The sequence below is a fragment of the Pinus tabuliformis genome, chromosome J, assembly GCF_031772625.1.
Source record: "Pinus tabuliformis cultivar Carrire ecotype Pingquan chromosome J, CPIR1, whole genome shotgun sequence".
Lineage (NCBI taxonomy): Eukaryota > Viridiplantae > Streptophyta > Pinopsida > Pinales > Pinaceae > Pinus > Pinus tabuliformis.
The window spans coordinates 790,109,514-790,135,504 of record NC_142295.1 but is presented as its reverse complement, the minus strand read 5'-3'; the positions used below and the strand labels follow the sequence as shown (position 1 = coordinate 790,135,504).

The 25,991-nt window shown below is 44.6% G+C and overlaps 1 protein-coding gene across 2 annotated transcripts in view; it reads right to left on the bottom strand.

The window, feature by feature from the left end:
- LOC149229088 (putative LRR receptor-like serine/threonine-protein kinase At1g56140) overlaps positions 1 to 25,991 on the bottom strand; it is a 531,024-nt gene that overhangs the window by 277,431 nt on the left and 227,602 nt on the right. For both annotated transcript variants that reach the window (XM_089378459.1, XM_089378458.1), the window contains 2 exons: positions 11,803 to 11,874; positions 11,585 to 11,650 (listed from right to left, as the gene is read on the bottom strand). In XM_089378459.1, coding sequence (XP_089234585.1) covers positions 11,585 to 11,650; positions 11,803 to 11,874 — 138 coding nt within the window. The remainder of the gene's footprint in view (positions 1 to 11,584; positions 11,651 to 11,802; positions 11,875 to 25,991) is intronic.

Sequence of the window (25,991 nt, the reverse complement as noted above, 5' to 3'; positions counted from 1 at the left end):
CTAGACATGCCACTGTACACCGCGGCCTACCCATGTACACTGTTGGATACCCTCGGCTGCAGCTACGCCATCCTGTATTGTCCTACTTCCTACCTGTGTCACTGCACCTGTCACTCCCCGCATGTACTCACTACGATGTGAGGCACTCCCACTCCGCAACGCAGTTCAACACACTACAGCACACCACCATGCATCTCCATGCCCACCTGTAGACCACTGCTCAACACTAGATGCTCCCACACATCCCTAGATATGATGGCCTAGAGCTATGTCTCTACGTGTCAGGCCACACCCGATCAATATCATCACCTCCATCACATCATTATCCCCGCCGATGAATGGATCTTCCCTCCAAATCCCCCTGAGGGATCCGAGAAGTGACTCTCCCTATGTGTCAGCAATGATGCCACCACTGCTCCGCTCCTCTGCGTCCTTTGTGCCCCGCACAAAATTGAAGAGCCCCCAGCTCCATGCAAGGCACCGTCTGGTGGCTTGCCAATGCCACCTCCTCCGACAAACTCCTGTCGGAGTATGCTTATCACCCGGTGATCTCGTGTACAAATGCCATACCAAGAAAACCAAAAGAGTCTGTCCATAAACTAGTCGGCCACTGGTGCTGACCGAGACTCCCCTAGCGAATGTGCATGCTCAACTGCTAGGTCAACTGCACCATCCTGGTTGTAGTCAACCGGCATACATGGGAAATGATAGGTAGTCCCTCCCGGATCCCAATGCCATTCGGGGCTTCCAGCATCCCCAGTGCCTGGAAACTCCTGCTGAGCTCCACCTGGGTCCACTACCATCTCCATAGTCCACTCCACCGGGTACCAACTCAGAATCTCTCGCCACCCAACCCCAAGAGAGGGATCGAATGCACGAACTCCCACACATAAAGAATCCCAGCATGTGGGTGTTGCACCCTGTGCAACTCAGGTCATCTCATCTCGCTATCCTGGTCAATACATACAATCTGACTAGGTAGCTCTATGTCCCTCTGTCCAATGGGCCAAGGTAACCTAACAGTGCTACCAACCTCGTCTATGTATGCCCAAAGAGGGTTGCTCTCACGCTCCAACATGCACTCTAGCTGCACCAATAGGGAATCCAACTTCTCCCCAACGTGAGTCGATTTGGCCGTGGACTCGGCACAAACCACTCTCATGCCCTCCAACTCCTCGTTCTGCTACAGAATCGCCTCTCGCACTAATGCGACCTTCCTTTTTAATGCTAGAAGGTCGTCCTGAAACTGATGGAACTGTTGTGGTCATCTATCACCTGTAAACTCGGTCACGACTCTAGATAACTCAGCAACTGTTGGCATCTCATCCATGGATGGCACACCCTCAACAAATGGCTCTATGCGAGTAGGCTCTATCCTCTCCACCAGGGTGTCCACTGGGGCTATCAAAGAAGTCCCTAATAAAGGTGACTCCTGTGTCACACCAGGTATATCGATGTGCTCCTCACCATCCTCTGGAATCTCAGCGTCATGCTCAGCCCCCTCCTCAGGGTCTTGATATCTAAAGCCAGGTCTCCACCAACAAAAGCGCCCCCTGTTCTCACCCTCTAACCATCTTTGTCATGTCTTCTCCTTTTCAAAAGATCTGGTGCCCTGATTTGGTCAACTTTCCCCACACGATGTAGATGGATGCACCCCCATGGCTTGCTCACCTCCAACGTCTTTGTTGTAAGGGTGGGGATGGCTTTGGTCTGTCACCCTCCTCAACTGGGCCAACCTCTCATCGTCCCAATGAATTCTACCACAGAATTTTTGCATACTAGATTTCCCTTGAGCCATGGTTTTGTCTTCGGTTTCACCTGTCACTGTGCACTCATACCCAAAGCTTCCATGATCTTCTGGCTAATTTCCCACAGCTGGGCCAAGATCATGCTCTAATACCACTACAATGTTCCAAACTTAAATAAATAGTGATATGCAAAGCAAAAACAATTTACAACACCAAAATTTTAAACAATCAGCAAATGCTGATAAAAACTCTGGAATTAAAAAGCAGCTGACCCATTTTATTAATCAATGGAGCAAGTACAATAGTATGGAGGAATGCACCTGGGCTTGCCTCAATGGCAAGCGTGATAGAACCCAAGTGATAATACAATGATCTCAAATGCTGGAAATGACTGCTCCTCTAATGCTTTGTGCTGCCCAGAAAACTTCACTACTACTTAGACAGGGACTAAGGGGAAATCCTCCTCCCGTGCTCAGAAAACGATGAAACTTCAGCCACAAACTCCTTGGCCAAAACCCACAAAAACCCATAAATGGTTTGGCCCGATTTGGACTTCCCAAAATCAACCCCCAAAGGCACTATTCAAACCCCAACAATTCTACATTGTCTGTTGCAAAGATACTGCTTAAAACTGCACCTCCGGTGCTCAGAAAATTAGAAACTTTATATTTAGGATCCTTGTCAAAGACCCAAAAAAAACCCAGAAAGGATTTTGGCTGATTTAGACTTCTGAAATTCGACCCCCTTTGAGCCCAACCTCAGTTGCAATTGCAAAACTCAACCTACTGGAAATTGCTTGTAAATCCTCCTCGAAATGCCCCCAAAGTGTTGGGCTGACCCTTGCTATCCAATCCCTAACTTCCTGGGTGAGCTCTTGGCCTAAGACACCTGTTCCTAAGCCCCATGAAAAACAGCTGAGTGGCCTCTACACTGTCCCCTAGCCCAGCGATTCGAACTACTGGAATGTTGGCTCAGCTGACTATAAAACTCAGCAAGAATGCTGGTCTATCGCTGCTATCTTAGCTCTCTAACTCTCCGGCAAACAATCTGATCTCCACTGGCCTTTATCTCCCTCTGCGTATTCTATCACTGCCCAGAAATACGCATTCCCTGCTTTGCGCTGGTTGGTGGTGCTATGTCACTGCCCTGGAACTCCTGAAATCCTTGTAGAACTGCCTCTCTAGGGCGGGCACGAATGGTCCCCCGAAGTAGAGGTTGAATCTCCCGCTTGAGAGATCCGTGGCTAAACAGCTGAGTGAATAGTCAAATGATTTTGTTTGCAAGATGTATGAATTGTTAAGATATGCTATGTTCTATGCTTATAACAGTTTACTTCTTTTCCTTATTATATTCCACAGATTAGCAATCACATGTACATAAAGTAAAGTGCAGATAGAACATTAAACGATTGACATAAAACAAGCCAAGACAAGAGACACAAGATATGGCGGCTAGCCAGGGACAAACCCCACAATGTGTGGGGAAACCCTTTGATCAAATCTTCTTTTATCTTCAATAATTTAGCAGAGAGAAATAATACAATAAATCTGATTCATATCAGTAGTAGCAAACCCTAGATCAGCAGCATCAGCATTAACGCTTCATCATCAAACTAGGGCAGACAATATCTCACAAACCGATCGTCGGATCGGCTTGATTCCACCACCAAAAGTTGCGGCTTCCAAAGGAGGTTCAGATGAACCTATAGCAGTTTAGATGAGGAGATCTTCTAGTCCACGCAGGTCAAACTTTACTTTTGCAGTTGCAGTTTCAGTTTCGGCAGCTTCTGGCTTCAAACTAGGGCAGTGGATATCTTGCAAACTGTCCGTCGGATTGACTTGATTCCACCACCAAAAGTTGCGGCTTTCAGAGGAGGTTCAGATGAACCTACAGCACAGTTGAGATGAGGAGATCTTCTAGTCCACGTAGGTCAATCTTTACTTCTGCGGTTGTAGCTTCAATTTTAGTAGCTTCCGACTTCACATGTGTGAGGGAGAGACCCTTTTCTGTGCAGTAGAGAAGAGACTCTTTTCTGTGCAGTAGAGAAGAGACTCTTTTCTGCGCAGTAGAGAGAGAGAGATGTGATGACATGAGTGAGTCCAAATGAGGAAAAGTCTTCCTGTATTTATACACAATGTTGGTGTTTGAATAGATGCGACTGTTGAGCTTCTGAGCCTACATGAGTTGTAGGTCGGCTTGATAATAATTCCATAATCAAAATAAATTCATATCTCCATGAATACTTATCGGAATCGGATGATCTTTATATCAATCCTACACCTCTCGACGAGAGGAATCTAATAAAAATATTATCAACCATGAATAAGATGACCCACATGAAGTTTTGCCCTAGTTTCCAATTTTAACACTCCCTCTCAACTAGGGAGAACTTCATCTGCAATCTGTCTATCGGTCGTTACTATTCATCCATCAAATGCACTGCCCTGTACAGCCTGTCCCTTGCCCTGCTCTGCTCTATTCTGCCTGTTCTGCTTTGTCTTGTTCTGCCCTGTACTGATCTATATTGTTCTGCTCTGCTCTTGCATTGTTCTGTTCTGCTCTGCTTTTGTCCGAATTATGAAGAAGAAGAAATGATCGAGGATGTATCATACTGACTCAAAGTCAGTCTCAGAGTATGTACCATTGGTCCCAGACCAGTCTCAACCAACCCGAAGTCAGCGTCAGAGTGAGTACAACTCCACTAGTCCGAGACCAGTATCATCCTCCATTGACTCAAAGTCAGTCTCAGAGTGCGTACCACTAGTCCCAGACCAGTATCATCCTCCATTGACTCAAAGTCAGTCTCAAAGTGCGTACCATTGGTCCCAGACCAGTCTCAGCCGACCCAAAGTCAGCTTCATAGTAAGTACCACTAGTCCCAGACCAGTATCACAGTCTCAAAGAGTGTATCACTGGTCCCAAACCAGTCTAAACCGACCCGAAGTCAGCGTCATAGTATGTACCACTCTCACTGGTCCCAGACCAGTACTGCACTGACAGGAAGTCAGTCTCAGAGTATGTACCACTGGTCACAGACCAGTCTCAACCGACCCGAAGTCAATGTCATAGTATGGTAAAACTCCTACCACTGGTCCCAGACCAATATAATTGATCCCAGATCAATGGAGGTCATCCTAGCATAGGAAGTACAGTAGATACAACGATGCGTCCATCGGTACTACTATGGTCCCTAGCTTCATTTCCCTGCTCATTGATCAGATGAGAGGTACTTCCCATGAGTCCCAGACTGCATGGGTAGGATGCCTCGACAGGAGGACTAATCAATCCTGCTACAATCGCCATGGAGAACACATCAATCCAGGCCTCACAAGAGAACACATCAATCCTGCTACAATCGCCATGGAGAACACATCAATCCAGGCCTCACAGGAGAACTAATCATCCTGCTACACAAGAGAGTGAATCATCCTGTGCCACAAGAGAGCAAATCATCTTGTCCCACAAGAGAGTGAATCATCTTGTTCCAGTGTGCACCACCAGGGGAGGGTGAGTCACCCTGTGGTCGTATGTTGCTCCAGTAAGAACTGCAAGCCCTCAGAGCTCCCAAAGCTCCCAGAGCTCAATGTATGCAATATGCAAGACCCTTGTACAAGGATTTATTGATGACTCCAAGTCGTTTGGGAAAATCCCAAATTAGATCTTTCCTCGGGGCTTTGACAAGGTGTATCGACCTGTACATCATCTTAATGCAATGGAGCCTCCTTGCTCATCGACTTACCATATCCCAGATGATGTCTATCTGCTGGAGAAATCGACGAATACGGGATTCCTCAATAATCGAACCCCACCTCTGGTTGTTACAGAGAATCACAGTGGTATCCAATGTAAATCCAAACAGCTCACTGAAGAGCTTTCGCAACCAGACTACCTCACAAGAGGCCATGCTAGCAGCAATATATTCTACTTTGGCGGTGCTCAAGGCCACAGACTTCTACTTCCTGCTTATCCAGGATATTGAAGCACATCCCAAGGAGAAACAACACCCGGAAGTGCTCTTACGGTCCTCCACATTGCCTGCCCAATCAGCATTTGTGTATCCAAATAGTCTCACATCTTCGGCAGTGTATCTTAACCCATAAGTGATAGTGCCACGAAAATATCTCAATAGATTCTTGGCAACAATCCAATGAGGCTCAACCAAATATGAGCTCACAATGCTAACTGCAAAACATATGTTCAGACGAAGGTTCACCAAGAACATCAATGCGAATGAGCTTATGAAACTTAGAGGCATTTCCCAAATCTGGTCCGACATCACTACCATATAACTTCTAAAAGTTAAGATCCTCGAGGTAGTCACAGGCTTGTAGTCCATCATACCGAATCTTTCCAATATCTTTACCACATATTTTCCTTGAGATAGGAAAACTTCCCTTGGCTTCTGCCACACTTCAAGTCCTTGGTCCTTCATTTCAAATTCAGAAGCCAACTCCCTCTTACATTTGTGAATGAGAGGGTCTGCACCTGTTAGAAAAAGGTCATCCACATACAGCACCAGTATGAGAGGTTTATCATCTTCAACCTTAAAGTAAAGGTTAGGATCAGCTTCACTCCTAGTGAATCCCAGCTTTATCAAGTAGCTGTCGATCCTCTCATACCATGCTCAGGGTGCTTGCTTCAGCCCATAGAGAGCCTTCTTCAACCTGCATACATGAGATTTTCGATCATAAATCTCAAATCCTTCGAGTTGCTCCACGTAGACCTCTTCTTTGATCGAGCCATGCAAGAACGCGGTCTTGACATCCCTCTGATGTAGGTTCCATCCTTGTGAAGCGGCAAGGGCTATGATCGAGTGGATGGACGTATATCTGGCAACAGGTGCGAATATCACATCATAGTCTATACCTTCCTTCTAGGAGAAACCACGAGCAACAAAACGAGCCTTATACTTTTCTGTACTTCCATTTGCTGCATGCTTTATCTTGTAAAGCCATTTGAAAGTAACAACTGTCTTGTCCTGGGGTCTGGGAACTACTTCCCAGACATCATTCTTCATAATAGACTCATATTCTTCGGTCATAGCATCCTTCCATACTTGATGCTTGACGACATCTGAGAATGATGAAGGCTCATTTTGTATGATCGTGCTCATGATGGTCAGGTATCCGTGATACCTATTAGGTTTCTTACTTTCACGAAAGGTTCCTCGAGGTGCAGCATGTCCTTCAGTATCATCAAGTAGCCCCCCTAAGCCATGAAGGCCTCTTCCTAGAAGAGGAAGGCTCATGTGGAGGAGGATCAATCAGATCCATGGGTTCTTCTACATCAAGCATTGATCTATCCATAGAGACAGCTTCCACAATTGTACGGTTCTTCCTTTCCACCACACCATTCTGCTCAGGAGCATGTGGCGTAGTAGTCTCCCTCTTAATGCCAACCTCAGATATCCCTGAGGGAACTAGTTGTAATATATCGGAGGTCTTGCTTTGACTTGAAGGAAATGGTCCCATTTTGAGCTTTCCTTCGGCACATCCCGGACATACACCTTCTTTCTCTACTTGGAATTCGGGCATCCCTGTTACCATTTGTCTTACATCGAGTAGAGATTTGTAATGAAGGTGGGCAAACCTCTGATGCCAAAGTTCGGACTGAAGAGTTGTGTCACAAGACATGACACCTAGCGGACTTCCACCGACCTGATATGAAGAATCAACTCGAAACCCAAGAGTGAAAGCATCATTAACATTATTTTTCCATATACGTACCTTGCCATCATTGAAGGTTACCTTGTAGCCTTTGTCTTCCATTGTCGAGATGGATACCAGGTTCTTTTTGAGATCAGGTACATATAATACATCTTATAAGTGAATCGTATTACCTTGATTCAATTTGAGAGAAACATTGCCTACACCTTTCACGGGGTATTTCATGTCATCTCCAAGGACAATTTCCAGGTTAGTTTCTTTCTCTACCAGATTATGGAGTACTCCTTTGTAACTAGTGAAGTGTCTTGAGGCACCACTATCAATGAGCCAAATTCCCATTGAGTCCGAAGTAGCGGAGGTAGATAGAGTAGCTGATAGATAATATTCAGCCTGCTTATTGTCAACAGTGTTAGATTCATACCTGGAATTTCTAGCCTTCTTGAATGGTTGCCCTCTTCCTTGATTTCCAGCATTCCTTTTACCTTTGCTATTGAATTTTCCATTCCTTCGATTACCATGAGAGGGATTTTGATCATCGTCACGGTGAGAGTCCTTTCTATCAGGACATTCCCTTGCATAGTGACATGATTTATTGCAAATGAAACATCGTCCTTTTCTTCCACCCTTAGGTCCAGCCTTTCTTTTTGATTTAGACCCAGAATTATTTCTTTTCTTAGCATGAGAAGAAAAAGCAGCAAGAGGACCTTTAGGCATGGGCATTTCTTGCTATTCTACCCTTGTTTCTTCTTGAATGCATCTAGCCATTAATTCCTCGAAACCAGGAATCCCTCAGCGTATTCTAAGAAACAAAACTTGATTTGCATCATTAACTTTAAATAAACTCACCAGTCTATCGTAGATTTCCTTGGAGGTGTTCAGGTCAGAGATGTAGGCCACCAAGTGCTTGTCAATAGAGTCCCGGATGATCTTCTTTGTTCTGACTTCTCCATTTTTCCATTTTTTCCAGGCAACAGCGATTGCATTTGATGGAGGCTCAACAATATTGCCTCTTACATGGTCCAACACTCCTTGATCTTCTAGGGTTAGATCGATAGATATCTTCCATCCGTGATAGTCAGCTTTCTCACAGAGCTTGTCTTCGGCAGGAAAGAGTGTTGAGGACCTCATCATTCTTTTAGGATAGCCTTGCCAATCTTGTCTTCGGTGATTGCTCTTGCTCTTGCTTGGGCTTTGTCTTCACCTCAACTCTGATACCATGTTAAGATATGGTATGTTCTACGCTTATAACAGTTTACTTCTTTTCCTTATTATATTCCACAGATTAGCAATCACATGTACATAAAGTAAAGTGCAGATAGAACATTAAACGATCGACAAAAAACAAGCCAAGACAAGAGACACAAGATGTGGCGGCTAGCCAGGGACAAACCCCACAATGTGTGGGGAAACCCTTTGATCAAATCTTCTTTTATCTTCAATAATTCAGCAGAGAGAAATAGTACAATAAATCTGATTCATATCAGCAGTAGCAAACCCTAGATCAGCAGCATCAGCATTAGCGGCTTCATCATCAAACTAGGGCAGACGATATCTCACAAACCGACCGTCGGATCAGCTTGATTCCACCACCAAAAGTTGCAGTTTCCAGAGGAGGTTCAGATGAACCTACAGTGCAGTTCAGATGAGGAGATCTTCTAGTCCACGCAGGTCAAAATTTACTTCTGCAGTTGCAGTTTCAGTTTCGGCAGCTTCCGGCTTCAAACTAGGGCAGTCGATATCTTGCAAACCGTCCATTGGATTGACTTGATTCCACCACCAAAAGTTGTGGCTTTCAGAGGAGGTTTAGATGAACCTACAGCGCAGTTCAGATGAGGAGATCTTCTAGTCCACGCAGGTCAATCTTTACTTCTACAGTTGCAGCTTCAGTTTCAGCAGCTTCCGGCTTCACATGTGTGAGGGAGAGACCCTTTTCTGCGCAGTAGAGAAGAGACTCTTTTCTGCACAGTAGAGAGAGAGAGAGATGTGATGAGATGAGTGAGTCCAAATGAGGAAAAGTCCTCCTATATTTATACACAATGTTGGTGTTTGAATAGATGCGACTGTTGGGCTTCTGAGCCTACATGAGTTGTAGGTCGTCTTGATAATAATTCCATAATCAAAATAAATTCATATCTCCATGAATACTTATCGGAATCGGAAGATCTTTATATCAATCCTACACCTCTCGACGAGACAAATCTAATAAAAATATTATCAGCCATGAATAAGATGACCCACATGAAGTTTTGCCCTAGTTGCCAATTTTAACATGAATGAATCCCAAAATGAGAGCGGCTCCCTCCTTATAACTCCTCGGGCCTCCCTTGCCTCATGTGGCCGCTCCATCCACCTATTTGACTTTCCCTCCAAGTTATTCGAATGGGCCAATTCGAATTCCCATGTGGGTGGCCCCCACATTCCACTAGCAACCAAATTAAGTCGAATTGCCTCCTAAGTCCCTAAGTCGAAAATGATGGGTTCTCTTCCTTAGCCAAAATTGTGTAGTAGCACCCTGTTACAAATGTGTTTGAGAAGGGACATGACATTCACCGAAAATACTTGAAAAAGCATGTTTCTAGAAAATAGAGGTATTCTTTTTCATGGTTTATTAAATGTATCAAGTTGGATAATCATTAGATGAAATACTTAATTTCAAATCAAATTAGTACCTACTCTTGATACTTTTAGTAAATATACAAGGAGTTAAATTGGGAATGTGATAAAACAATAGTTTTTTTTTCTTTCCCCTCCAACACTATTTACCCATGGGGTTGGAACTATCATTTTCAATCCTACAGGTTGAAATTCAACATTTTTTTGAAGGAAATTTTCATAAGAGGGTCATTTTAAACCTTAAATTTCCCCTAATGGAAGAAAGATTGTCCTCTCTCTCCCACACTCTTTGGGCTCTACATAGACAAGTTAGGGCATGAATAAATAAAAAAAGTGGGGTTGAATGTTGCAGGTTTTATGAATAAAATCTTACTCAATACAAATGCTGTAATCTTGATAGCCAGAAAATTTCATAGCTTGTAGGAACACTTATTGGTGTTGGCTACCTTTTTCATGGAGATATGGAGGGATGTCAAAAAGGGTGACACTAGGGTGGGGATATTTTCACCATAAAGAAGATAGACCAAATTGAATAAACTTTAGAAAGGAGCATCTAGTGATAATATAAAACTACAAATACTTAGGCTAAAGTAGAGGCTGAATTGCAATTTTTGAACAAGAAAGACACTTCAAGTTGGGTGTAAGATAATCAAATTGCTCCATAACAAGTGCTAGGTAAGAAAACAAAGGTATTAGATTCATAATACTATCATGCTCTCTACTCTAGACACGCATACCATTAGTACTTATACATGGGTGTGAGGTATGAGGACCAAGAAGATGTAGAACTAGATGGAATAAGATTAAGAGGGTGCAGAAAGACTTGATAATAGGCTAACTTAGAATGAAGATAAGCACTCCATGCAAAATGCTTCTGGTAGAAACAAGTATATATCCAATAGAATTTTAAGAAATAACCAAGTAAGCCATGGAAAATAGAAAGATACCCAACAAGATCCACTAGGAAGACTTGAAAAGGAGGAAAACTACAAGATCCACTAGGAAGACTTGAAAAGGAGGAAAACTACATAAGCCCTGGAATGTGTGTAGCAGCATAGCAATTGGAAAATTCACATACGAGTTATACAGAAATAATCAGTGGGAAAAATACTCCAAGAGGAAGCAACGATGGTACATGGACAGCTTCAATTAGCAGGATAAAATAAAAATTCAAGAGTACTTAAAAGTTAAAACTAAACATTCCATGGAGAGAAAAGAAAGTTTTTTCTCGAGTAAGAATCAATACACATAGATTAAGATGTTAAATAAGAATGTGAAAAAGATCAAAAGGATGGGGAAATCGGACATGTTGGGTGTGTATAAAGGGAGAGGTGGAGATGAAGAACAATTCATACTACATTACGAGCCATACAACCGTATCAAGCAAGAAGAAAACATAGAGAAGAACTACTGGGATTCAGTGTTCAAAGATGGTTATGTAGAGGACATGGCCAATATAACCCTGAAGATTGTGTGCTTGTTAACTTGTATACAAAGGCATTGAATATATATTAGATGTTCACCCATACTCAGAGTTGTAAAGAAAAGCTTACTCACACTTTCCTGCCAGATGCACTTAACCAAGAAGGGAGTTGTCCTGTCAAATAATTGCTTCCAAGAGACCTAAAAAAATTAAACACATTGCTCTTAACTCTCCACTCTAATATTATTTTATAATCAAAACATTGGAATCAATGGCATTAAATACCATCTGTAAATATAGAAGTTCTACATAGAACTTATTTTTTAATGTGTTTCCCTGATGCATTACTTACAAGTAATTCAAAGAGGTTGCCTTTCTTAAGGAATCTGGAATTTGTCCTGTCAAATTGTTAAAGCTCAAATCCCTGCCACGTGGAAACATAAATTAAACTTGTGCAAAAACATCAAAGTACATATGGAGTTCTGATTCAAATTAGGCTTTTTCAAAACATCAAAGCATATAATTAAAAGGCTTCGAAATTATCCACATACAAGCAAGTTCATCGCAACAATGTAAAATTGACATTAATTTCTTCTTTAATCTTTTTAAATTTGTCTTCAATATGAACCATCTTATCCAACCGCGTAGCAAGTCTGGTAAACTTTCAGATAACCGACTCATTAACGTTGTTGCTAGTCATGGGCAATTATAATGCATTGCATATATCAAATGCATTGCAATAAAAAAAATTGCATTGAGCTGTTACTTCAAATCATTGAGATATATTTCTGGTCGTTAAAAGGTGACTAAGCATGAATAAAATTATTTACTTACTTTCACATTTATCAATGATCATTACAAAATATGCTTAATGTTTATAATTAAAATCTTATTTCAGCTCTAGGTTAATTTCAGTTTGCCTCATCTAAAGAAGTTATTTGTGACAAGATATTTCTTTTGGGTCGGTTTTATAAAAAGATGATCTAATTTGTTTCAAGTCTCCAATTTTGTATCATAGACATGTATTATATAATGAGTAATGAAAGACAATGAACTTTATAGAGGAAACTCTATGAATTTCTTGGATTCCATTGTCTATGCATGTATCAATTGGCATCAAAGTCTCATTTAGTTTCCATTGCAGTTCTTCCTTTATATTTCGCTGTGTATCTACTATCAAGTTCAATCTTTAATGAAATATTTTTCTGTAAGTTTCTCTTTATTATTTTTTCATTATTAATTATTTTCTTTTCAAGAAATTAAATCTTCATTTTCTTCTTTACAACCTGTTGCCACACAATCTGGCAAGGGTCCTAGGAGGGGTCCCTAAGGGGCAACTACCAGACCAAGTGACAACAATGGGACAAAGACCCACTGTCACCTTAGTCAGTGTCCCCTGCTTTTTACAGACTTTCACTGATGGGAGGAGTCTTGGTACAAAGGAAATCACTTGTAAAAATGGGATCAATGATAAGGTATAAAATGATTCCCAAGGCCCATTCAAGAAGAGGCTCAATTAAAGGCTTGATGCAAGGAAGGCTCTCCAAGAAAGACCTAGGATTGAAATCAAGACCTCGGATTGAAATCAAGACCTAGGGCTTGAGATAACACAATGAGGCTAGGTATGCCTAGAATCAAGATTCCAAGATGATATAGGACTCAAGAAGTTGATTAAGATGGTTTACTTTTTGAAATATGCTCTTGCTATACATGAGAGAGACTTGGAAAGAAGCCCACACAAGACCTAGGGTTTATGAATTATCGTGGGAGGAGCCCCTCCAATGTACTCACTAGGTCAAGGTGAGAGAAGGAATGGGGTCTTGAATGATTTATTCCAACGAATACCAAGTTTTGCAACCCCTAAGAAGACCACCTTATCCAAGGGAAGAAACAACTAGGTTTCAATCCAAAGACACAACTAGGGCATCAAATTTCTAGAGATATAACCATGGGAATTCAACCAAACTTGGAGATCTTGTAGAGGAGACACCGGCGCAAATACCTATCCAAATGGTTTTCAAAGATCACCCTCTATAAGATTTCGCAGGAAACCCTAGTTGGTCATCTAGGAAAAGGGGCCAAAAAGTTTGGGGGAGAGAAAAGAGAAGGAAAGGAAAGGTGACCACCAATTTCGCTTGGACCAGTGCCTAATCCTTGGGCTATGGAATCTATGATGATTTAAATTTTTGCCAAAATCATCTTCAAGGAGGAAAAAGAGTGATGCCCTAGCAAGCACTCTTCAACAATTACCCATTGAAGTTTTCATGGAATAAAGACGAATCCCATCCACTAGGAACATTCATCTATTGCCATACAATGAGTAACATGTGCAATTGCCAATCAAATAACCTTTTACAATGATATTCAACACAACTAGGGCACAAAAGCATTAATTAATTGCAATAATTCCACACATTAGACATTATCCAAGAGAGACTGTCAACAAAATAACACTTGCAAGATGACAAGAGATATATCCATCCACAGAACAAGAAGTGGCTCCAAGAAAGAACGAAAAATTCAGCCTCCAAGGATATCGAAATGCATCAATACAAGTCTCCAATAGTCACCCAAGAAAAAGTGTGAAATTCTTCAAGAGAATAGATCCAAGTGTGATGATGATGATCTCTCTCAATGGGAGATATCTAAATTTATATGATCCTTTACCTAACTCGAATTAGCCTAAGATGCCCCTAAACATTATTTTAATGTGCAAAACAACATGTCCTTGGTGACAAGCCCACCAAGAAGCTCATAAAATGAAGAATAATCCATCCAAAGTGAAGTCGAAATGATGAAATCATGGTGCAGAAGGGTCGTTAAAGGGCCTCATTGAGTCCTCAAGGTGTCATAATGAGAGTCAGGGCTCCATGAATGATAGAAAAGGGGGTGGCCCCTTGATCTCTAAGTAAAACATCATGTGGTGCTCCAAAGTGGCTCTTGGGCACAACTAGTGGTCTCATGCGTCCCCTGATGGAAAATAAGCCTGTAGACTACTCCAAATGAGGGCACGGAAGATTGTGCTCTCCCTCCCATGTCTCAAGGATGAGACAAATCTCCTCTGGGCCTCGAATCAGTTGCCAAACCCTGTATATACTGCTAAGCTGGATGGGGGCATTGTCGGTTCAAGTGCATCATCTCAAATATAATGTGGGGCAATGAACAAGTTACTGAAGGCGCTGAGGCTACCCATGGCATGAGATAATGCTCTATCACATGATGGAAACCCATGGCTCTCAACGCTTCCCCTACAAGTGTCAATATGATCCTCTGGTGGGCTTGGGCCCTAGTTAAGTTGCCCAACCCATGATGAAACCACCTGCCAATCCTGTATAAGATCCAATGCGTCTCCTCACCTTCAGATACAATAATTCATTAGTGCATCTAAGTGAATCAAGCTTGTTAGTCAAGGGCACAAATGAGACTTCATAGTGGGTTTCCCTTCCAAATTTGGGGCTTTGAGCATGTAATGGTGTTACCTCCCTAGGTAGGAGTGGCTAATAAACAACCCTATTAGGTGTTCCCAACCCCTAAAGGGAAGGACATGTCCAAGGTACATCCTTCAAGTGGTAGGTGTCATGTGGATAATGATGAGGTGGATTGGGACACAGGGGTCTCAAGGCCAAATGCCATGGGCTCAAGGGTGGTAATGATGAGGGATGTCCACATATTTGGGTGTATGAATGTAGGAGGGAGCAATCATGGTACATGAGTTACCTCAGCCTTTGTTTTTCCACCCTTCTTCATTTTCCTTTTTCCTTTTATTTATTTTCTTTTATTTTATTGCTCGAGGCTCTAGGGGATGAGAGCATGTTGTGTATGATATAGTAGTGATTACCCCCTTAAGGTGGGGCAGTTCATCGCCCACCAGGGGTTGGGACATGCATGGGTTCCTTAATGATGCAGGGGGCACTCATAGGGACCTAGGAACCAGGGTGATGGCCATAATGATAATGGGTGGAGCTCATGTTTGGCTTTTGCTCACATGCTAAATTTTATTGTCTCGACCATCTTTTGCATCGTTTCAGGCCCAACCCACGGATGTGGACAAAGCGACGTGAAGTACCAGAACCTTGTGTACCCAGAGAGGGAAGATGATGAACTAGGGCATGTAATGTGCGGAGGGGAATGAAAAATATGGAACGGGAAAATGGTACCGCACTACCAAAATCGAGGTTTCCAAACTAGTGACCATCCTAAAGCTATAAGTCAGTAGGGGAGATCCCACGGGACTAGGGTTGAGGATTACCCCCCAGTTAAGGTAAGGGAACAAGAGTATAGTTGAAACCATTCCTTCTTCCAAGTCACCCACTAATCCATACCCAAGTATGCCAAAGAAAAACAAGCATAAGCACCTGATTGCACAATGAAAGACACACCTTTAGGATTGGATGGCCCACCTTCAAGCATACAATCTCAACCAATGGGCGAGGGGACTTATTACTAGCTCAGGGAGCGGAGATCAATGTAATGTCTCTTCCTAAATTATTTTGGAACAGGACTTATTTCTACATTTTGGGGACCAATTTTGGTGAAGACAGGGCCCATTTGATTCTTGATAGAAGACTTAGGAGTTAGAGGCAGGTTAGTTTTATTTTATTTTGTTTTGTTAATGATATGTGGGGACCACCCACATAAGAAATATGCACTCCCTAAGCCAATGATTCGAAATGCATGAGAGGGAAGAAAAGGCGAGAAGAAAGGCTCCACGAAAGTTATAAAAGGAAGGCAGCACACTTCATTTGGCATTCTTGGCTTATCGAATTTGATTTTGTTGCTCGAGTTGTTTAGTTGGGTCACTTGTTGTTTAGCAAGAGTTTTCCAAGCAGAGAACTCACCCTTTCTTCGGGGGACTTTGAGTGCCACCCTAGAGAGGTTCATCCATTATCATCCGAAGGAGATTTGTAGAGATATTTCCAGCATTTGTATTCAATTTGCCCCAACAGTGTGTATTTCTAGAGGACGCAGTAGTGGATCTAGTGTGGCCATTGCAGCATTCTTTCAGAGGGCTATTGTCGGGAGAAATTAGGAGAAGAAGGCTCAATAGATTTGTTGGCTATTGGGTGAGTTTGAGGGCTGGAAGTGGCAGCAATATTCAGGAGTGATTTTGCAGACTCTGTGGCCAGCGCAGAAGAGAGAAATTGGGCATACGTGGGAGATAGAGTTTCAGCCATTGGGGCTATTGCTTGCCAGGAGAAATAAGGGAAGTATTGGTGGAGTTGATTGCTACATTTCAGGAGTGTCTAGGGAGGATTTTGTTGGTGGTTTGATAGACAACATGCTTCAACAACTATTGGAAAGCGTAGGGCTTTTGGGGGTTGACTTTGGAAGGTCAAAATTAGGCCAAATTATTTCTGGGTTTTTGTGAGTTTTTCCTGAGGAGCCTAGATATAAATTTGCAAAATTTTCTTGAGCACCGGATGGGGTTTTCATCCCTATCTTTGCAGCAGACAACGCAGAATTGTTAGGGACTGCACAATACCTTTGGGGGTCTATTTTGGGAGTTGAAAATCAGGCCAAACTATTTCTGGGTTTTGGTGGATTTTACCTGAGGAGCCTAGATATAAATTTGTAGAATATTTTGAGCATCGAAGGTGGGGTTTTTAGCCATATCTTTGTAGCAAACATTGTAGAATTGTTGGGGATTACGCAGTGCAGCAGTTGGTCAGTTGATTGTAGCTCCGGGTTGTCATTGCTTCACCTAGAATTTGCTCCGCTTGCCTTTTAGGCAAGCCCAGGTGCATTCATTCCATATATTGTACTCTTGCACCAATTTATAATAAAATGGCTTAGTTGCTTCCATATTTTTGATAGTTACGGGCGTTTTCTAATTGTTTTGAAATTTTTGTGGTAAAAATTGTTATTTGATTGCATATCATTGTTTTTCCAATTTTGGAACATTACAATGGTATTAGAGCATGATCTTGGGCCAACTGTGGGTAAACAGTAAGATCATGGAAGATTCGGGTATGTAGGCACAGTAACGGGTGAAACCATAGACAAACCCATGGCTCAAGAGAAATTCAATGTGCAGAAATTCTAGGGTGGAATCCATTGGGACAATGAGAGGTTGGCCCAGTTGAGGAGGGTGACAGACCAAACCCATCCTCATCCTTACAGCAGAGACACTAGAGGTACACAGACCGTGGGGGTGCAGCCATCTACACCATGTGGGGTAAATCGACAGACTCAGGACACCAGATCTCCTTGAAAGGAGCAGACAGGACAGGAACAATTAGAGGGTGAGACTAGGAGGCACTTCTGTTGGTGGAGACATGGCTTTAGATATGAGGGGCCTAAGGAGGAGATTGAGCATGAGGCAGAGGACATGCGGGAGTGTGAGGAGCACATTGGTATACCCAGTGTGGCACAGGAGTCACCATTGTTGGAGGCCTCTTTGATAGCACCAATTGACACCTTGGGGGAGAGAGTAGAGCATACACCCATATGGCCATCCATTGACGAGGTTCCAGGAGACACAAATATGTCCACAGTTGAGGAGGTGGCATCCGTTGTTGAGGTATCCATTGATGAGGTATCCGGGGTCATGACCAAGTTTTCAGGTGATCGCACGACAAGATGATGAGGTGTCGAGAGACATCACCACCCTTGATGAGGAGTCGATAGGTACAAAGGCACCTAGATCTACGACAAAGTTGTGGGATGACAGTCACCTACAACAACATGGAGAGCACATAGAGGGGCGTGAGCTAGTCATGGAGGGGCAGTTTGTGACTCATGTTGAGCCCATGGTGGAGGAGGACGAGCAGTCTTCTTTGGGGCCAACCACTGACTTAGAGCAGATAGATGCACAGACCGTCAACAAAGTTGCAGTACTTCCACATAGTAGCTCTCTCTCGGCTTATATAGATGGGGCTTGGAACATTGCTAGACTACCTTTGCACCACGGAGAGAGAGATGCAGAGACCCCCCGACAAATTTTATGTGTTGAACAGGATGGTGGGTTGAGGTGACATGAGTTGTGCAAGGTGCAACACTCGCATGATGGAGGGCTTGTTCTATGTGTTGGAGTTTGTCCATTCGATCCCTCTCTTGGGATTGGATGGTGAGAGATTCCTAGTTGGTACCCGATGGAGTGGGCTAGACTCATGGAGATGGTCGTAGTCCAAAGTGAAGCTCAGTGGGAGCTCTCAGACATCGAGGGTACTGGAGACCCAAGTTGGCATTGGGATCTAGGCGGGGCTTCCTATCCGATATTAGACATGCGGGATGGCTATGGCATTGATGAGGTAGTCAACCCAATGCTTGAGCGCATGCATTCCTTAAGGGCGTTCCAGTCGGTGCTAGTGACATGGTGGTTTGTGAGAAGACTCCATTGGTTGTTTTGGCATGTTGGTTGCGCATGGGGACGCAGGAAATGCTCGCAGGAGATGATTGGAGGGGTTGGCATGGGTAGGCCATCGAACCAGATATTGTATGGAGACAATGTTCTCCCATTGAGGTTTAGGACTCAGGGGTCACAAAGGATTGGCATAGTAGAGATATCCCCTCTAGCAAGAGTGAAGTTAGGGTGCTCATGTCTACCAGGATGGACGAGGGGACATGACGTGTGTCATGATGGGGTCACTAGCAAAGTGGCGGACACTTTGGCACATGCGGGACACCATATGTTACATGGTGGTATGACAGTAGGCAGTGGTACACAAGACTGTAGAGAGTCAGGTCGCAGCATCCAGTGTTATATAGAGGGATGTGGCTTGATGCATACAGACCCAATTCCAGGCCATAACACCCAATGGTGTGCAGGGCTATGCAGAGAGGAGCAATGGCCTGCAGAGGAGTATGGAGATGCATGGTGGTATACCAGAGCATGCTAGTTTATATTGTGGGGTAGGAGGAGTGACTCGCATCACATTGAGGATGTGTGGGGAGTGACAGGTGCAAAGACACAGGCAGGACACAAGATGGTATAGCCGTAGCCGGTGGTATCCAGTGGTGTACAGGGACAGGTTGCGGCATACAGTGGCATGTCGAGGAGTACAGTGGTACTTGTGTGAAAATATGGAAATTCCAAATCCTACTGCAGCAACTGAAAACATTTCTTCTATTTGTTAATTTATTGAAACAAATTATTTGCAGTTGTCTAAGGCAAATATCGAAATACATACACTGCAGTGTTCACAAATTAATTAATGCGGAAAACAAATGTAAGGAAAATACTAGCACAACAATAACACATTAACACAATTGCTTTTGGACAATTGTCCCCAGAAAAACCCAATTTGAGAAAACCGATGCAGCAAATGAGGGTTTCTTTCATTATTCTTCAGTAAAATCTCATGTACAATCTACGGATAGCAGAATAGAAGAAGAATCACTGAGAGAAATTTTACAAACAAATTTCTCCATGCCACAGTGAATTTCTAAAACCTGAGAGGACCCGCTACCCTCACGCTAGCCACACTGGGTCACCCTCTGTACAGTGACTGTGTTGTCCCCGCATCACTACCTTTGCGTGGGTGATCTGCATCCCTCTTCTACATTGCCTCTTCCTGTCATTTCCTACACTCTCAACTATTGATGATACCCTCTCTCTCTCACCTACAACTCACCCTCTGATTCGATTTCCTCTTGTCGAACTTCAGCCAGTGAGAAAATCGATCTACTTGGGAAACTGAGTCTCTTCCTAGTGTATTTCCCAAATGCCCATCGAATGTAATATCCCTTATCAGAGATATCCCTCAACAAACAGCAAACTTCAACCGGAGAAATAACAGTAGTGCAACATACAATAATGTATACATGGAATATACGCAGATACTCGAGAAATGCAGAGAGAAATACTAAGCCATTTTATTATACAGAGTAATCGAAAGAGTACAAAAGGTGATCAGAAAGATAGCACCTCGACTTGCACAAGGCAAGTGAAGAAATACACTCAGAATGGTAAGGAAATGGCCTCTCTCTAAACTGTGTCCAAACTGTCGGAGAACTGTTGTGCTGCTGCTACTGTTGGAATCAAATGAGGATTTTGGGTTGTTCCCCTCCTTAGAAAATGTTGAAACTCTGGAATCAGCCTCTGCTCAATAAACCCAGAAAATCCCAGAAAGCTTTTCTAAAATAGTTGACCCCCGAAAATCACCCCCTTGGGGATCTACGCAATCCCTCAAGGCTCTGCACTGCCCCTGAAGAGAATCCTCCAAGACTCTACCCGAAACTCTGCCAAAATCGTCCAATATGCAAGGGCTGATCCCTTGCTCAATCTCCCGACTCAAATCCTCCACATAAACCTAATCCGGAGCTCCTACCAAAAGAAATTGCGTCCTCCCCTCTCAAGAGTGCGCAGTCATCAAAATACTCAGCTCCACCTCAACTCCAAAAATCGCTCCTCCTGCAAAATACTGATGAAACTACCTTGCCCAAGCAGGCACTCGAAGTCCCCCGGGGCTAAGGGTGAGATCTCCGAACGGAGACACTCGATGCACTAAACAATGCTGCAGACAAGCTAAACAGCCAGCGGGCTCTAAGTCGAAGTGACTAGCTCAAATGCAACATAATCGAATGATCAAAATGAGGAGGCTCCTCTCTCCTTTATAGCGTTGGCCTCTCTCAACCCTAAGGCCCACCTCCTCCAACGTAGCCTCTTTCTTGCCACGTGCTCCTTCTCCATCTGCGCAGTCCCTCCAAGTGTCTACGTGGGCCCCTCCTCTACGTGGTCCTTTGGCCCCCCTTGGCTCCCCTTTTAAGTTACAACGGTGTGCTACTAGAGAGTGACTTTATTCAAAAAGTGAATCATGTCCGCCTCTCCTCACCTTTTTAAAGGAAAAATTGACCAAAATTGAATATTCCAATTAGCCATGGCTAATTAGGAATCTAACAGTCTGCCCCGGCAAAATGTTGCTTGTCCTCAAGCAACTGAAGTGATGGATGCTGCAAAATTTTCTCACTCTCCCAAGTGGCATCCTCATCCGGTAAATTCTTCCACCTCACCAAGAATTCCCAGACCGTCCTGATCCGCAGCTGCCTCTCCCTAGTATCAATAATAGCCTCTAGCTGCAACACCAAATGCCCCTCATCACCCGTGGGTGGTAGCTCATCTATCACTGTCACCTGCTACCCCAATGCCTTCTTCAAGCATGATACATGAGAAACGTTATGAATCTTGCTGCCTTGGGGCAGCTCCAATTCATACGCAAGCTGTCCAATCCTGCATATCACCCAGTATGGCCCATAAAAGCGGGGCTTGAGCTTCTCAGCTCCCTTCTGCTTCAGTGACGACTGTCGGTATGGCTGTAATTGTAGGTAGACCAAGTCCCCTACCTCAAACTGTCTCTCCACCCGACCTCTATCAGCATACAGCTTCTGCTAGTTCTGCGCTGTAGCCATATTATCCTTGAGAGCTCGGAGAATATCCTGACTCTCTTGGATCCAAATCTTGGCTCTCGGAGCCTTGCTAGCACCAAACATCACGTCAGCAAAAGATAAAGGATGATATCCATACAAAGCATAGAATGGTGACATACCAATGGACATGTGATGTGTAGTGTTGTAGCAGTACTCCCCCAGATGCAGCCACTTCAGCCATGCTCGCTGCTGCCCACTGACATAGTTACGCAAGTAGCCCTCCAGCCACTTGTTAACTATCTCTGTCTGCCCGTCCGTCTATGGGTGATAACTAGTACTCGGTGTCAACTCTGTCCCCACGAACCGGAAAAGCTCCTGCCAAAACCCACCCATGAAACGGCTGTCCCTGTCACTGATGATGGTCTTAGGAAGACCATGTAGCCTGAAGATCTCTCTGAAAAATAGCTTGGCCACCTGTGCTGCTGTGTAGTGTGCGGATATGGCGAAAAAGTGTGCGTATTTTGTCAGTCGATCAACGACGACAAAGATACAATCCTTGCCCTGCACCATGGGCAACCCTGTGATGAAGTCCATCGAAATACACTCCCATTTCCCCTCCGGAATGGGAAGAGGCTGCAATAATCCTACGGGATGGCTCATCTCCCCCTTGTTCCTCTGGAAAACATCGCACTCCCGGATATGCTGGAGTACGTCCTCCTTGAGGCCCTTCCATGAGAACCTCTCTCTAATGGCCCTGTAGGTTTTGGTAAACCCCTGATGGTCGGCCAATGGTGAATCATGTGATGCCTGAAATATCCTCTTCTTGAGCTGAGATCCTTTAGTCAAGAAAATCCGGACCCTATAGTAGATGATCTCATCGACTACCCTGTACTTGTCATCCGCCACCTGCCCATCCAGAACCTCACATGCAAATCTATCCTTGGAGTACTCTACTAAGAATCAAGCCCTCCAATCTGTGTCCAAGCTCATAAGAAACAACGTGGCTGGTCTACGTGAAAGGGCATCTGCTACCACATTGTTCTTACCCTTGACATACTCTATGTCAAAGTCATACACTTGGATCATACTGATCCACTTTTGTTGTCTCTCCTGTAGCTGTTTCTGCTCCAAAAAGAACCTGAGGCTGTTGTGATCAATCCTCACCCTGAACCTGTTACCCACTAAATACTGCCGGAATTTGGCTAATGCATGCATAATGGCCAGCATCTCCTTGTCATATATAGAATACAACCTTTCATGCGGAAGGAGCTTCCAGCTCTCAAAGGCTATAGGGTGACCTCCCTGCATCAACACTACGCCGGTCCCCTCTCCCGATGCATCACACTCCAAAACAAATGGCTGCGAAAGATCCGACAACACAAGCACTGGGCAGCTGCTCATAACCTCCTTGAGCCTGTCAAAGGCTCGCTGCACTGTATCCGACCAACTGAATGCCCCCTTCCTCCTCAGATCTGTCAGGGGTGCAACAAGCTGTGAGAAACCCTTGACGAACTTCCAGTAGTAAGTACAAATGCCAATGAATCCCCGAAGTTTTGTCACGTTCCTCGGCTCCGACCAATCTCTAATGGCCCTGATCTTCTCCTCGTGGACTCTCACTTCGTCCACCCCTATGATGTGTCCCAAGTACATCTTCGTCAACCCAAACTCACACTTCGAGAGCTTGGCATAGAATTGTTGCTCCTCCAAGATGCGCAACACTGTCTCAATGTGCTGGAGATGCTCCTCCCAAGTCCTGTTGTAAATGAGAATATCATCAAAGAACACCAACACAAACTTCCTTAAGTGACTGTGGAAGATGTGATTCATGCAGGACCGGAATTTAGCTGGGGTGTTTGTTAGCCCGAAGGGCATCACCAAAAACTCAAGTGCCCATAGTGACACCTGAAGGCGGTCTTGGGAATGTCCTACTCCCTCACGTGAATCTAATGGTACCCAGATCTCAAATCAATCTTTGAGAAGAACCGTGCTCCTCTCAACTCATCCATCAACTCATCGATCCTGGGTATGGGGTACCTGTTCTTCAGGGTCTTCTTGTTCAGGGCCCTGTAGTCAATGCACATCCTCAATGTGTCGTCCTTCTTCTTCACCAACACCACGGAAGAAGCAAAAGGACTCGTGCTCGGTCGAATGTGCCCAAGAGCCAGCAACTCCTGAATGGCCCACTCAATCTCATCCCGATAGGCCTTGGGATGCCTATAGGGGGTAGTAATCACTACCTGTATGCCCTGCTCAAGCTCAATGGTGTGCTCAAACTCCCGGTCCGATGGCTGTCCCGGCGGAATCTCCCCAAACACTGTGGCATACTGGTCAATGATGAACTGTATCTCTGGGTGCATCGTCTGCCTTGTAGTCCCTGCCTCTGATGCACGCAGCTCCACTGCCCACTCTACGTCTCCCTTCCGGAAGACTGCCTCCATTCGATGAGCTGAAACAGTCTGAGGCGGATATGTGTGTTGCCCCCGTATCTTCTCATGCCTCCCTGTTTTCTCATCATCCCACTCCATCTCTAGGGCCTTCCAATCTGTCGTGGCCTTCCCTAGATTAATAAGCCATTGAACACCTAGTATCAGGTTGGTGTACGGAATATTGACCACGAAAAAGTGGTCAGTCAGTGTGTAGGTGCCCATCGTCATTGATAACTCTGGGACATAACGAGCACACACCATGGTCTGATCTCCTGGGACCAAAACTGAAAAGCCATCGAAGCTCTCTGTCTGTATACCTCTCCGCTCAACCATCTATGCATCGATGAAGTTGTGGGTTGCCCCACTGTCAACCAAAACTGATACTCGCTGGCCACGTACTGTCCCCCGTACGCGCAGCGTCAAATACTTGGGAACTCCTCGCAATGCTGCAAGGGCCCCTCCAGTAGGTGCAAAAGCTGCACCACCTGCTGCTGGTGGTGGAGGTGGCAAAGGATCCTGCACGGCATGACTATCTCCTGCCTCCACATCATCCTCCTCATCCTCTTCCCCGCTACTCTCGGAGAAGACCTCAATAAAATGTGCTTTGCCAAAAGCCCATCTATGTCCCGGTGCCCACGGCTCCTGACAGGTAAAGCACAACCGCTTCTTCAGTTCCCTCCTAGCATCATCATCAATATGTGCTCGTCTTGGATTCCCCTTTGGAGGCGGAATCCTCACATCCTTCCCCTTAGGCTGGAAAGCCTGTCTCTGGGGGTAAGGTGTCCGGGTCCTGGGTAAGGCATCCTGTAAGTCCCGGGTCCTGCTAATAGCATCCTGGAGTGTGGCTAGTCTAGTGGATCTGACTAGACCCCGAAGTGGCTCTGTTAACCCCTCAACAAACATGTAGATCCTCTGTGCCATGAATAGATCTGGCACCATCACTGAAACCCTCAAGAAGTCTGCAATGTAGGTCTCTGGGTTCCCAGTCTGTTTGAGCCTCGTCAGCTCAACAAAGTGTTATTCCAGATCCCTCCGATCAAACCTCTCTATCAGTCTCCTGGTGAACTCGGCATATGTCGTCACTATGGAGTGTTCGAATGTAACCAACCCACGGAACCACCAGTCCTGGGCCTCACCATCCAAATGTAATGTCGCCACCTTGATGGCCTCTGTCTCCGACATCTGGTTAATCTGGAAATAGATGTCCAGCTTCTCCACCCAAGACTTTGTCGAACTGTTTGATGAGCCATCAAACGTAGGCAAGTGGAATCTACTAGCTGTGCAGTGGGTGTCTCCATCATGATAATGTCGGTACCCTCTATGATGGTCGCAAGGTCTACTATCTCGCTGGAGCTGAACAAAGTCTCTGAATGAGAGAGCATCCCTGAACTCCTGCCCATAGGCCTAGTACTCTGCAAAATAATCGCCCATATGACCGAGCTCTGCCTCCTGCTGGGCTCCGGCCCCTGTGTCTGCTCCTAGGAAAGTGGGCATGGTAGAGCGTGTAGGGGCATGTGAGGCCATCTGCTGAGTAGTATCACGCTGAGTGGCACCCTGCTCTGGCAAATGGTGGGATGTACCCGATCCCTCACCAACCTGGAAAACCCGTGGGTTCTCACGCTGTCTAGCCTCCACCGCCGTGAATCTCTGCCCCATCACCTCGATCTGCCTCGACAAATCCTGCACTGATTTGAGGAGCATGTCCGCAAATCTCTTCTCGTCCTCATCTGCCATCGGATCCTCCTGTTTTGCGTCCACCACAGGCTCCTCCTGTTCTATGTTCAACACAGGCTCTCCCTGTTCTGTGTCC